Genomic DNA, 14,723 nt, shown 5'->3' on the forward strand with positions numbered 1-14,723 from the left:
ATCTTTTTCTCTTTTAAAGTCTGAGAAACTGTCATAGCCCAGAGAAACCTAAGGAGACATGATGACTAAATGTTATGTGGGATCTTGGGTGGGATCCTAGGAAAGAAAAAGAATACTAGGAGAAAATTGCTATGGCTATCTCAATAAATTGTGGACTTTGGTTAATAATGATGTATCAATACCAGTCTATTAATTGTAACATAGGTATCAGCCTCATGTAAGATGTTAATTACAGGAGGTGTGTGTTTGGAAGTTTTCTGTAATATTCTTGCAACTTTTCTGTAAATCTAAAGCTACTAAAAAGTAAAAATTTAAAAAGAGAAAGGCAGCCAGCTATGCATCTGTGCCCCTTTAACTGGTGGAGCACGAATTTGCAAAATAAGACCTGCTTTTCCTGGCAATGCCCAGACTGTTTTTCGGACCACAACTCACTCTGCCTGATTCTGACCCACGTGCTCTGGCTCCTTTGCTCCCCAGGGAAATACTAAGGCAGAAGGGTTTGCAGAGCGCACGGGTCTGTCAGGGGCTCCAGCTGCAGGGCCTGCTGACTCAGGGAGGCACCGCAGCGGTAACTCATCTCTATAGCTCAGCAGTGCCAGCTCAGCTAAACGGGGAACTGTTTTGATGGAGAAGGACAGTAGGGCGTTTTTTCTTTTCTTTTCGAATCATGGTGCTGCAGAAGACTCTTGAGTCCCTTGTCAATCCTAAAGGAAATCAACCCTGAATATTCATTGGAAGGACTGATGCTGAAGCTGAAGCTCGAATACTTCGGCCACCTGACGTGAAGAGCCGGCGCATTGGAAAAGATCCTGATGCTGGGAAAGATTGAGGGCAAGAGGAGGAGGGGGCGACAGAGGAAGAGATGGTTGGATGGCATCACCAACTCAATGGACATAACCTTGAGCAAACTCTGGGAGATAGTGAAGGACAGCCTGGTGTGCTGCAGTCCATGGGGCTGCAAAGAGTCAGACATGACTTAGTGGCTGAACAACAACAAGGACACATTTATTCTGTCGCCTCTGTTCTTCGTAGGGCATGAGCTGGCACCCTCTGCAGGATGGAATATAATCATGCTTCTTCCTCCACACCCTTCCCCTACTCTGCCCACCTTTCTCCCATTCACCATCCTTTGAATGTTCTTTGAGTAACCACTATCTTCCAGGAGTATTGGTGGGTCTTGGAGGTAAAGGATGAATTGGGTGACGCCCTGCTCTCATGGAGGTCAAAAGTCAAAACTAAGCAGAGGTGCAAAGGAAATGAAGACACACATCTATGCAAAAACTCATACCTGAATGCTTACAGCAGCATGACATACTGGAGACAACCCAAATGTCTATCAAGTGATGAATGGATAAACAAAACATGGTCCATCCACAGACTGGAATATTATTCAGCTTCGAAAAGGAGAGAAGCGCTGACACTCTGAGAATAAGGGAGGGACCCTGAGAATAAGATGCTCGGTGAGAGAAGCCAGATACAGAAGGACACGCAGGGTGTGATTCCGTTTATATGAGACATTGAAAACAGGCAAATCCACCGACCCAGAGAGTGGGTTCGTGGTTGCCAGGGAAATGGGGAGTGGCTGCTGATGGGAATGGTTTCATTTTGGGGTGATGGAATGTTTTAGAACTAAATAGAGTTGATGGTTGCACAACAGATGAGTTGTGCATTTAAGATGGCTATTTTTATATTATGGAAATCTCACCTCCATTTAAAAGAGCAAAAAACAAGTTTCAGATTAAGTCAGAAGGTTTTAAAGAGGCATCTTTCTTTCAGATTGAGATAAGACAATTCCCATGCCCGTTTCATGTACACATTGCTCTGTACCTCTGGTCTGTAGCTGACACCCATGGTCTGAACATGGGGAGGGCAGCTGGTAATTCACGAATACGTCCAGGGTTCCAGAGGACAGGCAGCACACCACCTACTTGCAAGGTTACCCGAAATTGTGCTCCCAAATTGCAGACCTTCAGCTGATGAACCGCCACTAGCTCTGTCCTGCCCACACAGCATTTCACAACGTTTTTAACTCGCTGTCAAATCAGAGATGAGACACAAAAAGTCTAGATTTCAGTCTTTTCTTGAATCAGATCTGCCCTCCTTGTATGGTAACCACCTCCAGGAGCTGACTGTCCACCACCTCTGCTCACCTGGATGTTGGAATTTCCTTCTAGTTCCTTTTCTCATTGACTCTGCCTTCCCTGCACCCGTCAGTTTGAGGCTGAAGTCCTGTTGTGCTAGAATCAGCTAGAACCGTCATTTACCCCATGGCAGGACACTCCCTGTGTCGAAATGTTGACATCTTGTTGAAATGCATCATCTTATTTGCTCCTCACAGCATCCCTATGAGGCAGGGAGAAGACCGTTTCACAGAGGAGGAAACCAAGGTTAAACCAGGGAGAGCAGGGAGGGCTGAACCATTCATACCGGCTGAGCTGAGTCCAGTCACTGCCCACTACTGCCCCCTTGTGCCCAGTCTGCACATGTGCGCCAGCCCCTCAGGTCCACCGTGCTGCAGCTTTCAAGGCCAAGTGTTGTTCAGTTGCTAAGTTGCATCTGACTCTTTGTGACACTATGGGCTGCAGCACGCCAGGCTTCCCTATCCTTCACCAACTCCTGGAGCTTGCTCAAACTCATGTCCATTGAGTCGGTGATGCCATCCAACCATCTCACTTTCTGTCACCTTCTTCTCTTCCTGCCTTCAATCTTTCCCAGCATCAAGGTCTTTTCCAATGGGTCAGCTCTTCACATCACAGGGCCAAAGTACTGGGGTTAATTCCCCAAGCATCAGAAAGATCTCAGCTTCTGCACACCTGAAACCCCTTCACAAACTCCAAGTGGGTCCAGATGGCTCCATGTAGCACCTGCTTTCTGTCTGTGTTGGGAAACCCATGTGAAAAGTGGGGTTCCCCGACTCCACCAGGTGTACAGTGTGGCTTTATGCTTCTGGCGTGGGTTGCCTTGCATCCCCTCAAAACGTAACTCAGGTCTGAACTCCCAGTACCTAGGAATGTGACCTATTTGGAATAGTTGCAGACATCGTTAAGATGAAGTCATACGAGACTCACTGGTGGGCTTATAAGAAGAGGGAGGTTTGGACACACACACAGAGGAGAGGGCCATGGGAAGATGCAGGCAGATGCAAAATCAAAACCACAATGAGGTACCACCTCACACTGGTCCGAATGGCCAGCATCAAAAAGTCTGCAAACAATATATGCTGGAGAAGGTGTGGGGGAAAGGGAACCCTCCTACACTGTTGGTGGGAATGTAAATTAGTGGAGTCACTATGAGAACAGTATGGAAGTTCCTTCAAAAACTAAAAATAGAGTCACCCTATGATCCAGCAATCCCACTCCTGGGCATATATCCAGAGAAAACCAAAATTTGAAAAGATATATACACCCTTATGTTCATTGCGGCACTATTTACAATGGCTAAGACATGGAAGCAACCTAAATGTCCACGGATGGATGAATGGATAAAGAAGAGGTGGGACCTATAGCCCATGGAATATTACAGCCATAAAAAAGAACAAAATAATGCCATTCGCAGCAACAAGGATACACCTTGAGACTGTCATACTGAGTGAAGTAAGTCAGACAGAGAAAGACAAATATCATGATATTGCTTATATGTGGAATCTAAAAAAATGGTACAAATGAACTTATCTACAAAACAGAAAGAGTTACAGGTGTAGAAAATAAACTTATGGTTACCAGAGGGTAAGTGGGGGGATAAATAGAAAGATTAAGATGAACATATACATACTTTGTTTTTGTTATTCGATCACTAAGGCAAGTCTGACTTTTACGACTCTGTGGACTGCAGCATGCCAGGCCTCCCTGTCCCTCACTGTCTCCTGGGATTTGCCCAAACTCATGTCCATTGAACCAGTGATGCTATCCAACCATGCACACTACTAAACATAAAATAGATAACTAATAAGGACCTGCTGTATAGCATAGGGAACTGTACTCAGCACTCTGTAATGACCTATATGGGAACAGAATCTAAAAAAGGATGGATACACATATATGCATATAACTGACTCACTTTGCTGTACACCTGAAACTAACACAATATTGGAAACCAACTTAATGCCAAAAATTTTTTTAAAAACGAAAACATAGAACACAAGCTTAAAAAAAAACGATGGCGGCAAGGAGTGATGCGTCTACAAGCTGGGAAAGGTCAAGGATGGCCAGCCCCGCCCCGAAGCGGGAAGAGGCAGCGAGGACCTTCCCGAGCCCCTGCAGAGGGAGCCTGGCCCTGCCGACACCTCGATTTTGGAGGTTTAGCCTCCAGAACTGTGAGAGAAACGTCTCTTATTTTAAGCCAGCGTGTGTACTTTGTTAAAGCACTATCCAAATTTCCCTTCTGGGCATTCCTTCTGGACATCACGTCTGTGAACCCTCCAGCCTGACACCTGTGATCTAACCAGGCTCTCTTACATACTACAGTCCCTACCATGCGAAGGTCCTCTCTGTCCCAGTGCCTTTGCACATCCTGCCCCGCTGACTAGAGGGGCCACTCCCTGCTTTCTTTGCCCAGTGAAATTGCTTAGCCTTTGAGGCTGGGTTAGTGTCCTCCAGAAGACCCTGTCTGAACCTGACCTCCACCTCACCCCTGCATTCTGCCTCTTCCTCTCTTGCTTTGGTGAGTCACAGGCCTGGCCCTGGAAGAAGCAGCCCTCAGCAAAGGTCTGTTGAAATAAAGATTGAATCAGGGCACATTTTGCAAGTGGCGGGGAAAGGCCAAAATCAAGAAATACCTGTCACTCAGAATCAGCTAATATTGCAATAATTCTGGCTTCAGAGGTGGCCCCTAGACCTAGTTCTACCCTCAGGTCCTACTCTGTCTTAATGTTACTCATAGTGTGAAAGAAAGGAATTTGGAATAAACTGTGGGCCCCAGGACCTTTGAATATGCCTCCTGCTTCCCAAGTGGCTTCCCAGGTGGCTCAGTGGTGAAAGAATCTGCCTGCCAATGCAGGAGACACAGGTTTGATCCCTGGGTTGGGAAGATCGCCGGAAAAGAGAATGGCAACCCCTTCCAGTATTGTTGCCTGGGAAATCCCATGTACCGAGAAGGCTGGCAGATTACAGTCCGTGGGGTCACAAAGAGTCGGACACGACTGAGCACTGCTTCCCAAACTGCTCCAGGCTTCGATGGCCTTCAGATTGGCCACGCTGCCTCAGTCTCCCCTCCAGGGCTTTCCAGCCTCTGCTTCTGCCTGATCCACAGCCACCTCTGGTGCAGGGTAACAGCAAAAACTCCTTCTGAGCATTAAGCAGGCTTTTCTGAGGCTCAAAGCTGAACTAGGAGCTCCAGGGCTTATAATAGGACTCTTGCAAACCTAAGTCGAGGGAACTGCGGAGAGGCCTTCAAAAATTCTAGGCAACTTTGGTGGTTTCAGACACTCAGATAAATCTACCCTTCTTTGCACTTTCTGACACCTTTTCCCATTCATCTTGTTCTGGTCTCCCCCAGCACCATCACATCTTGGCTGGATCGGAAAGCCTTGTGGGGAAACTTTCCTGGTGGTCCAGTGGCTAATACCCCACACTCCCAGTGCAGGAGGCCTGTGTTCAATCCTTGGTCAGGGAACTAGATCCCACATGCTGCAACTAGGGATCTAGCCACAACTAAGACCTGGCAAGGTAAAGAAATATTTTTAAAAAAGAAAGCCCGGGGTTGTGAGCAGAATCACAGGCCTCCCAGCCCTCGCTCCCCATCTCTCACCTCACCCCCCGGCAGTCACGCTGGCTCAGCGGATGCAAACAGGATGTTCTGGACCTAACTGTGTTCTCCCAATGCCCAGTATGACTGAGTTTGGAGACAGGGTCTTTAGGAGGCAACTGAGATTGAAGGAGGTCAAAAGTGTGTAGTCCTGGAACCTCTCTGGTGGTCCAGTGGTTGAGACTCCACCCTTCCACTGCAGGAAGTGGGGGTTCAATCCCTGGTTGGGGAACTAAGATCCCACATGAGCAGTCAAAAAAAAAAAAATGTGTGGGGCCCTGATCCCTTAGGACTGTGGCCTTACAAGAGGAGGGAGAACCATGAGAAAGCTCTCTCTCCACCACTGGGAACAGAGGAAACGCCAGGTCACAAGAAGCCAGGAGGAGAGCCCTCACCAGAAGCCAGCCCTGCTGGTACCATGACCTCAGACACCCAGCCTCCAGAGCTGTGTGAGAATAAACACCTGCTGTTGAAGCTGCCCCACGTGTCGTATTCTGTTGTGACAGCCCAGTGTCGCCGGAGTTCAGGAAAGAGAAACGCTGGAGTGGGTGGGGGACCGTGGAGGCTCAGGGAGCCCCATCACATCCTGCCCTAAACCCATGGCTCCTGCCTAACAGTTTCCAGGACTGCTGAGCTGGACAACATGCAACCACTGCTGTGTGTGCGTTGAACTTGGAGAGGGAGCATGCTTGGCCTGCCCTGTGCAGGGATGGGAGCATGTAGACAGAGACCGAGCATAGCTAGATAGACAGATGACAGACAGACAGACAGACACTGAGAGAGACAGAGAGAGGAGGGAGAGGGAGGACAGTAAAGGGATATCGACAAAATCTCAAGTCAGCAAATCTGGGTAAAAGTTTACAGACATTCCGTACACCATTCTTATAAGTTTTATTTTCTAAGCTTGGGACTATGTCAGAATCAAAAGTTACAGGACAGAGGGATAAATCGGGAGATTGGGATTGACATATACATACTGGGTGTGGTCAGTCGTTCAGTCATGTCAGACTCTGCGACCCTATGGACTGTAGCCCACCAGGCTTCTCTGTCCATGGGATTCTTCAGACAAGAATACTGGATTGGGTTGCCATGCCCTCCTCCAAGGGATCTTCCCAACCCAGGGACTGAATCCGTGTCTCCTGCACTGCAGGCAGATTTTTTTTTTTTTTTTTTGCCACTGAGCCACTGGAAAAGCCCATACACACTACCATATATAAAATAAATAACTAATAAGGACCTACTGTATAGCATAGGAAACTCTCTAGAATGCTCTGTAATGACCTATATGAGAATGCTGCTGCTGCTGCTAAGTTCAATCGTGTCCGACTCTGTGCGACCCCATAGACGGCAGACCACCAGGCTCCCCCGCCCTGGGATTCTCCAGGCAAGAACACTGGAGTGGGTTGCCATTTCCCTCTCCAATGCATGAAAGCGAAAAGTGAAAGTGAAGTTGCTCAGTCATGTCTGACTCTTAGCGACTTTCCAGGCAAGAGTACTGAAATGGGGTCGCCATTGCCTTCTCTGTATATGGGAATAGAATTTATAAAAAGAGTGAATATATGTATACATATAACTGACACACTTTGCTGCACAGCAGATACTAGCACAACATTGTTAATCAACTATTTGTTGTTGTTCAGTTGCTAAGTCATGTTTGATTCTTTGCAATCCCATGAACTGCTGCATGCCAGGCTTCTCTGTCCCTCACTATCCTCCAGAGTTTGCTCAAACTCATGTCCATTGAGTCGATGATCCAACCATCTCATCCTCTGTTGGTTGGTATCATTGACTATAATCCAATAAAGGAAAGAAAAAAAAATTACAAACACAATGAAGAGCTCGGATGCTGCAAGACCTAGCACAGCCCACTAAAAAAGAAAAAAAATTTACAAACAAAACCCACAGGCTGAGACACCTAATCCTGCACCCACCTCCTTAGCTGTGAGATGCTAGCCAAACCCTTCCCCACCTAGGTTCTCAGTTTCCCCATCCAGCTTTCCTTCAGTCCCTCAATCTGCTTCCACTGGCCCCAGGGCCTTTGCACATGCTGCTGTCTTTGCTTGGAATGCTTGATTGCTACCCTCAGCCTCTCTTCCCTGTTCCCCCCTCATCATCCTTCATAGCTCAAGGTCAGCTCCTCCTCTAACCTCCCCAACCCAGTCAGACCCCACCCAGGCTTGCTCCAGGTGCCAAGAACCCAGCTTCAATTTTCCATTGGCCGGTGAGGTTATAAGGGACTGCCTGTCTCTGCCCTATTCTTCCAGCACCCCATTAGGGCAGCTCTCCTGTTTGCCAGGTGTCCCCAGCGTCTCACCCATGGCCTGGCACAGTTGGTGCACATTGCTAGGATGAATGGATGGGCAAAGGAGGCAGTGAATGGGTCGTCTCCAGGCAGCCCTCAGCTATAGTCTATGGGAATCTGCAGAAGTGCGGAAAGACACCACAGGAAACAGGCACAGTGTGCATGCCCGGACACACGCAGGGGAAGCTGGGAAAGGAGGAAGGGATCGCTGTGCTGGAAGGAATAGAATCAGGGGTTGTCTGACTCAGACAGAGGTGCTTATGTTGGGCTGCATCTGGACGCTGTATAAGGAGCTTTACTCACTCCTCCCGGAATGAGGACAGCGCCTCAACGAAGGCATGTTCCCAACCTGGGGCTGCACAGCCAGCCACTATCCTGTGAACACTGAACTACTGAATGGGGGAGAGAAGCCCTTTGCAGCTGGGGAAACTCACTTGAAATTCACACGTGCAGCTGCAGTCAACCCCACTTTGTCTCCAGGAGGCTTGGGAGAGGAGGGTCTCTTTTATGGGGGGTGGGGGATGGGTAAAAGGAACCAGAGTGAAGGAGATACAAGCTGATAACAATGATGCTGGGACTTCCCTGGGGGTCCAGTGACGAGGACCTTGCCTCCCAGTGCAGGCGCTGAGGGTTCAATCCCTGTGGTTGGGGAGCTAGACTCTCACCGGCCTTAAAAAAACCAAAACCAGAAGTAATATTGTAACACATTCCATAAAGACTTTAAAATGGTCCATACCAAAAAAAAACTTAAAAAAAAAAAAAAAAAGAAGAATGTTGCGACCTCCCTCATGGTCCAGCGGTTAGAACTCTGAGCTTCCACTGCAAGGGGTGCGCGGTTGGGGATCTAAGATCCCGTCTACCTCTGAGGTGCAACCAAAAGATAAATACATAAAAAAGAAGGAAAAGAAAAATGATGCTACAGGCAGCATCAACTTCTCAAACCACTTTGAGCCAGGAATGACTGTCCCTATTCTACAGGTAGGAAAACTGAGGCACAAAGATGCTCAAAGAGCTGTCCGAGGTGGCCGCACAAGCCCATCAGAGAACTGGAATCTGAACCCACTGGCGTCTGGTTCCACAGCTTGTGCCGTCTTGTTTCTGCTGTGTCGCTTGAAATAAAACTAGCGTGAGCAAGGTGAGTTTTTTTTTTTTTTTTTTTTAATGTCCAGGAAGGCTTGGAGTTTGCCGCCTGGGGAGGTGGGGTTGAAACAGAAGGTTTTTGAAGTCTGGACCTGGGAAAGCTTTGGTCTCAGTGGAGGTCAGAGTTCATGGGACCACAGGGTGAGCGATGCTGAGACTGGTTGGAGATGTTTCTAAACTCCCAGAGTGCTTGGTGCTACAAGGAACCCACTGAGATCACCCCATCTAATTCCGCATTTTCCGTGGGACAAAACAGACCTTCCACAGATGAGGGACAGCTCCTCAAGGTGGCCGGCTCTTGCCCACTCTGGGGCATTTCTAGCCATGGGAGGAGCCCCTGCCAAAACTTTTGTACACACTGCTATATTTAAAATGGAAAACCAACAAGGACTTACTGTATAGCACAGGCAACTCTGCTCAATGTTATGTAGCAGCCTGGATGGGAGGGGAGTTGGGGGGGAAACGGATACGTGAACATGTACGGCTGAGTCCCACTGTTCACCTGAAACTGCCACCAAGTTGTTAATCAGCTATACCGCAATACAAAATAAAAAGTAGAAAAATGATCTTTAATTCACCCAAACTGCCAGGTGTCATGAGATCCCTTTCCTTTTAAAATTTTTGGCCAAACTACACAGCATGTGGGATCTTAGTTCCCTGACCAGGGATCAAACCTGCATTCCCTTCACTGGGAGTGCAGAGTCTTAACCACTGGACCACCAGGAAGTCCCATGAAACCCCTTTCTACACATCCAGGCAACAGTGCTCCTTGTATTGAGTTGAAGAGAAAGACTTTCACAGGGGAATGTGGAACAAAGACCATTCTAACAGTGAATGAATAGGAGCTTGACTCCAATGAAGTTGCCATCTCCTTCTCAAACTAAGTCTTCCTGAAGACAATGGTACTGGGCAGACAAGAGATTCTTGGTTACTCTGGTGTGGGGCATCTATTGCTTTAAGAACCACAAGGGTGACTTCCCTAGTGGTCCAGTGGCTAAGACTCTGAGCTCCCAATGCAGGAGGCCTAAGTTTGCTCCCTGGTCAGGGAACTAGATCCCACATGATGCCACTAAGAGTTTGAATGCCACAACTAAAGATCCTGCATGCCTAAACTAAGAGCTGGGGCAGCCGAATAAATAAATTAAATAAATATTAAAAAAAAAAAAAGAAGAAGAAGATGAACCACAAGGATTTGGGTGAAAAGGACTAGACTGCCAAGAAGCCCAAGATTCTCAAATGAGGGGGTGATGCCCTCAACATCACGGCTTCTCCTGGGACAGGTTGACAGGAAGCTCTAGACCTCCCCCATCAGCCTGCTCTGCTTTTGAAAGGATGGGCGTGTAAACTATGCACATATGGGGCCATTTGAGTCCAAAGAGCCTAGATTAGACTCAAACCTTTCATGCCTGTCCCTCAGCCCAGTGCTGACCTCAGCACCCTCACCCACTGAGACCTTCTGGAGCTGGAACTCCTACCCAAGTTCTCCTTTCCAGGGTGAATGTGCCCAGTCTCGTTGACCTTCCTTCCCAGATGGTTATGCAACTAACTCTTGGGCATCATTTCCCTGGGATAAACTCCTTGCATTAAAGTGGGAGAGAGGGACTTCTCTGGCAATCCAGCAGTTAAGAATCTGTCCTGCAATGCTGGGGACATGGGTTCGATCCTTGGTCGGGGAACTAAGATCCCACATGCCTTGGGGTAACCAAGTCCACGTGCCACAACTAGAGAGTCTGTGTGCCAAAGCTAAGACTCCATGCAGCCAACTAAACAAATAAATATTTTTTAAAGAGTGGGAGGGAGGGACTTTCTGGTGGTTCAGTGGTTAAGAATCCACATAGCAGTGCAAGGGACATGGGTTCGAACCATGGTTGGGGAACTAAGATCCTGCAAGCCGTGCAGCATGGCCAAGGAAAAAAAAAATGGGAAGGAGATGAGCAGTTGAATCAGGGGGAGCCTGTGCTGATGATATTTCCTCTTACTTATCGCCTTGCTGGAGGAGAAAACAGAGGCAAGTACCTCAGCCACACACGGCTCCCTTCTCAGGATTTTTCATTCCTACTAATGACTGTCATCCATTCACCCATACCTACTGAGCACCAACTGTATGCCTGTGATCACACCGAAGGCCCCTGCTCTCATGGGATCCATCACGGAGAACAGATTGTAAACAAGTGTATGGAATAGTCAGCATATTAGATTGTATGAGTCTCCTGTGGCTGCTGTAACAAATTGTTCCAAATTTAGTGGCTTCAAACAGCACAGATGTATTCTCTTATGGATCTAGACACCAGAAGTAAGTCTGAAGTCAGTTTCATGGGGCTGGTTTTTCCTGGAGAAACCAGCACTGCATCCCTGGCCGGTGGCCTCTTCCTCCCGTGACTCCAAGTTGTTACTGTCATCATCACAGCTCCTACACCTGTAGACAAACCTTCCTTTTTTTTTTTTAACTGTGCCCTGAGGCATGTAGGATCTTACTTCCCCAACCAGGGATTGAACCTGCCCTCCCTTCGCTGGAAGCTCGGGGTCCTAACCATTGGACAGCCAGGGAAGTCCCCTTCCATCCTCTTATACTGGGGGTCCTCAAACTCTGGGATCTAATGCCTAACAATCTGAGGTGGAGCTGATGCAATCATAATAGAAATAAAGTGCACAAGAAATGTCATGCACTTGAATCATCCCCAAACCATTCCCTTGCCCCCACCCCAGGTCTGTGGAAAAACTGTCTTCCACGAAACTTGTCCCTGGTGCCAAACAGGTTTGGGACCACTGTCTTATACAGAATCCTGTGATTACATTAAGGACCTCCCCCTCGACAATCCAGGATTGTCATCTCCCCATTTTGAGATCCCTAACTCACTCATATTTGCAAAGTGCCTTTTGCCACATTAACGAACATTCTCCAGGGAGGGATTAGGACATGGATATTTTGGGAGGGCTGTTATATAGGAAGGAAACAATTTAAGAACTGGGGGAGGTGGGTAATGAAAGGGCTAGGAGGTCCTCTCTAAGAAGGTAGCCAGCGCGCAGAGATCTGAAGGAGGCAGGCGAGGTGGGTGTCTGGGGAAGAGCACTCCTGGCAGAGGGAACAGCCAGTGCAAAGTCAGAACATCAGAGCCAGCCGAGCACAGAAGGAACAGGAAGGGAGCAGCAGGGGCCGGGGGGCACGAAGGATGGAGAGCGGCAGGAGCGCGTGGAGGCTGAAACCCAGAGCTTTCAAGGAATGAGCATCTGACCCAGTGATTTTAAGCGGGGATATGCCGCTGCAGATAAAAACACACTATTACCTGGATTTTTGGGAACCCAGGTAAGAAGATTGTCACAGCCCATGAAAGTGTCAGTCACTCAGTCATGTCCACCTCTTTGCGACCTCATGGACTGTAGCCTACCAGGCTCCTCAGTCCATGGAATTCTCCAGACAAGAATACTGGAGTGGTTAGCCATTTCCTACTCCAGGGGATCTTCCCGATCCAGGAATGGAACCTGGGTCTCCTACACTGCAGGCAGATTCTTTACCATCTGAGCCACCAGGGAAGCCCAACAGTCCATAAGATGGTTTTCTTTATAGAAGAATGTTTAGAATTCTTACAAGAGTGTGGGAATGGGAGCTATTTTAGCACTTTGGCAGAGGTGGGTGGGGAGAGGGGGGAAATCCATCTTAAGTTAGCAAATACCAATTATGAACTTGGCCGGGTCAACTGGGATGTCTGTGCCACACCTGGGAGAAGTGTCGGGCCAGGCACTCCCTCCACAGCTGACACGCAGGCCGGGGGAGCCGTACCTGGGCAGAGCTTCGTCCTGCCATTCTTCCTTCACATCCATGTTCTCCATCCGGAGTGTGGCTTCGGTGGTTCCCATGAGAGCTGGGAAGAGGTGCCGACTTGAAGTAGGGGTGAATCCTGAAAGAGAGCCGTGGATGGAGGGTTTACTAGAGATTCATCCTAATGACAATTCCCCACCCGTGCACAGAACTTCAGAGATCCATCTGTAAAGAGCACTTGTGTCTGTCATCTTACTGAATCACTGCCTGGACCCATGAGGCTTCTCCATGTCACAGGTGAGAAAACAGAGACACAGAAAGCTGAAAATCCATGTGGGTGGGTCAGGAATTGGAACCCAAAGGAGGGGCTGAGCCTCCAGTTATAAACTGCCTCCCAGTGAAGCTCTGAAATCCACACTCCCCATGGCTCACCTGCCCTCCCTTACCTTGGACTTCAACTAGGAAGCCATAAATGCACCTAAAGTCATTTATACTAAAGTGCTAATGACTGATATAATTAAGTTTCCTTGCCGGGGCTGACATTCAGACAGGACCTGGTTAACCCCAACCACCTCTATCTGCTCTGGCCCACCTCCCCTGCCCCTCTGTCTGCTACTCCCATGCCCCTAAGAAGAAGCAAGTCCTGATAACCTGACCCTAGGACTAAAAAAGACAGTGAGAAAGTGCCTGGGGTTGGAAATCAGGATCGTAATTTCTCACTAACCACAAAATGTCAGTTTTGTTTTTAACGTTGTGAGGAGCCAGCTGGGGGCAGGCATGGGGTGGGGTTAGTGCTCTAGATGGTGCCTTAAGTGCTGGGCTGTCTGGGAGTGTGGTCAGAACTGCTGAGTGAGACTGAACTTGGGGCATGAACATGAACATGCCCTGGGGCATGGCAGACTTCCCCTGCCTCACTTTCTGGGTCTATCAATGAAAGACTGGATCCAGAAATAACCTCTAACATCCTTTTTGGAATTACACCCAAGATCTTATGACTCAATGAATAACACAGGTTCTGTGCTTTTAAGCCAGTGGTTCTCAGTTGGGGGTGATGCTGCCTCCCGCCTCACCAGTCGCTTGGTAATGTTTGGAGGCCTGTTTTTAGTTGTCATATGCGGGGTGGGGGGTGGGGTGGGGGGGAGGCACTACTGACATCAAGTGGGTGGAGAACAGTGATGCTGCTCAGTGCTTCACAGTGTCCAGGATGGTCCCCCCTTAATAAAAAGTGATCTGGCCCCAAACGTCCATAGAGCTGAGATTAAGTTGTCATCTTCACTTGCCAGCACCTAAGGTCCTGCGTCCAGCCCTCCCCCCTCCCCCATGCCGCAGCTGCCTCTCTAAAGCTGGTGGGTGGCTCTCTATTTGGGTGTGTCTTCCAAAACCCCTCGCTGGACGGAAACCCTTGCGGATGGTGGGTCTGCCTTTGGGATTGGGGCTCAGAGGGAGGACTCAGAGGGAGCAGGGTGAGGGCCAGGTAGGAGAGAGGGGGTGTCTGAAATGTGACCTTCCCCCATTCAGTGAGAGTTTCTCACTCGATTTTGTCACTGCCCTGGATGTCGTCACTCATTCATGGAGGAGGGACAGTAAGACGCAGTACGGAAGGTGGGGGGCGGGGGGGGAGAAGAGAGATCTCTTCCTGATGCTATGGGCAACCGCCACCCAGAATCTTACCGCAAGGGAAAGTTCGCGTCAGTAGAATTCATTTTCTTTATGAAGGGAGTGGTCTTTGCGTCTGTCTTCCTTCTCCTGAGCTGAGTGGCCTCAGCCCCCTGCAAAGGGCCA

At 48.7% G+C, this 14,723-nt stretch overlaps 1 protein-coding gene across 1 annotated transcript in view; it reads right to left on the minus strand.

Moving 5' to 3' along the window:
• The window catches only part of ATCAY (ATCAY kinesin light chain interacting caytaxin), a 32,709-nt gene extending 19,670 nt beyond the window's left edge, over nucleotides 1-13,039 (minus strand). The window contains exon 1 of the mRNA XM_052642836.1: nucleotides 12,963-13,039. Coding sequence (XP_052498796.1) covers nucleotides 12,963-13,039 — 77 coding nt within the window. The remainder of the gene's footprint in view (nucleotides 1-12,962) is intronic.
• Between the last annotated feature and the right edge of the window lie 1,684 nt (nucleotides 13,040-14,723).

This window comes from Budorcas taxicolor, chromosome 7 (genome assembly GCF_023091745.1).
Source record: "Budorcas taxicolor isolate Tak-1 chromosome 7, Takin1.1, whole genome shotgun sequence".
Classification (NCBI taxonomy): Eukaryota; Metazoa; Chordata; class Mammalia; order Artiodactyla; family Bovidae; genus Budorcas; species Budorcas taxicolor.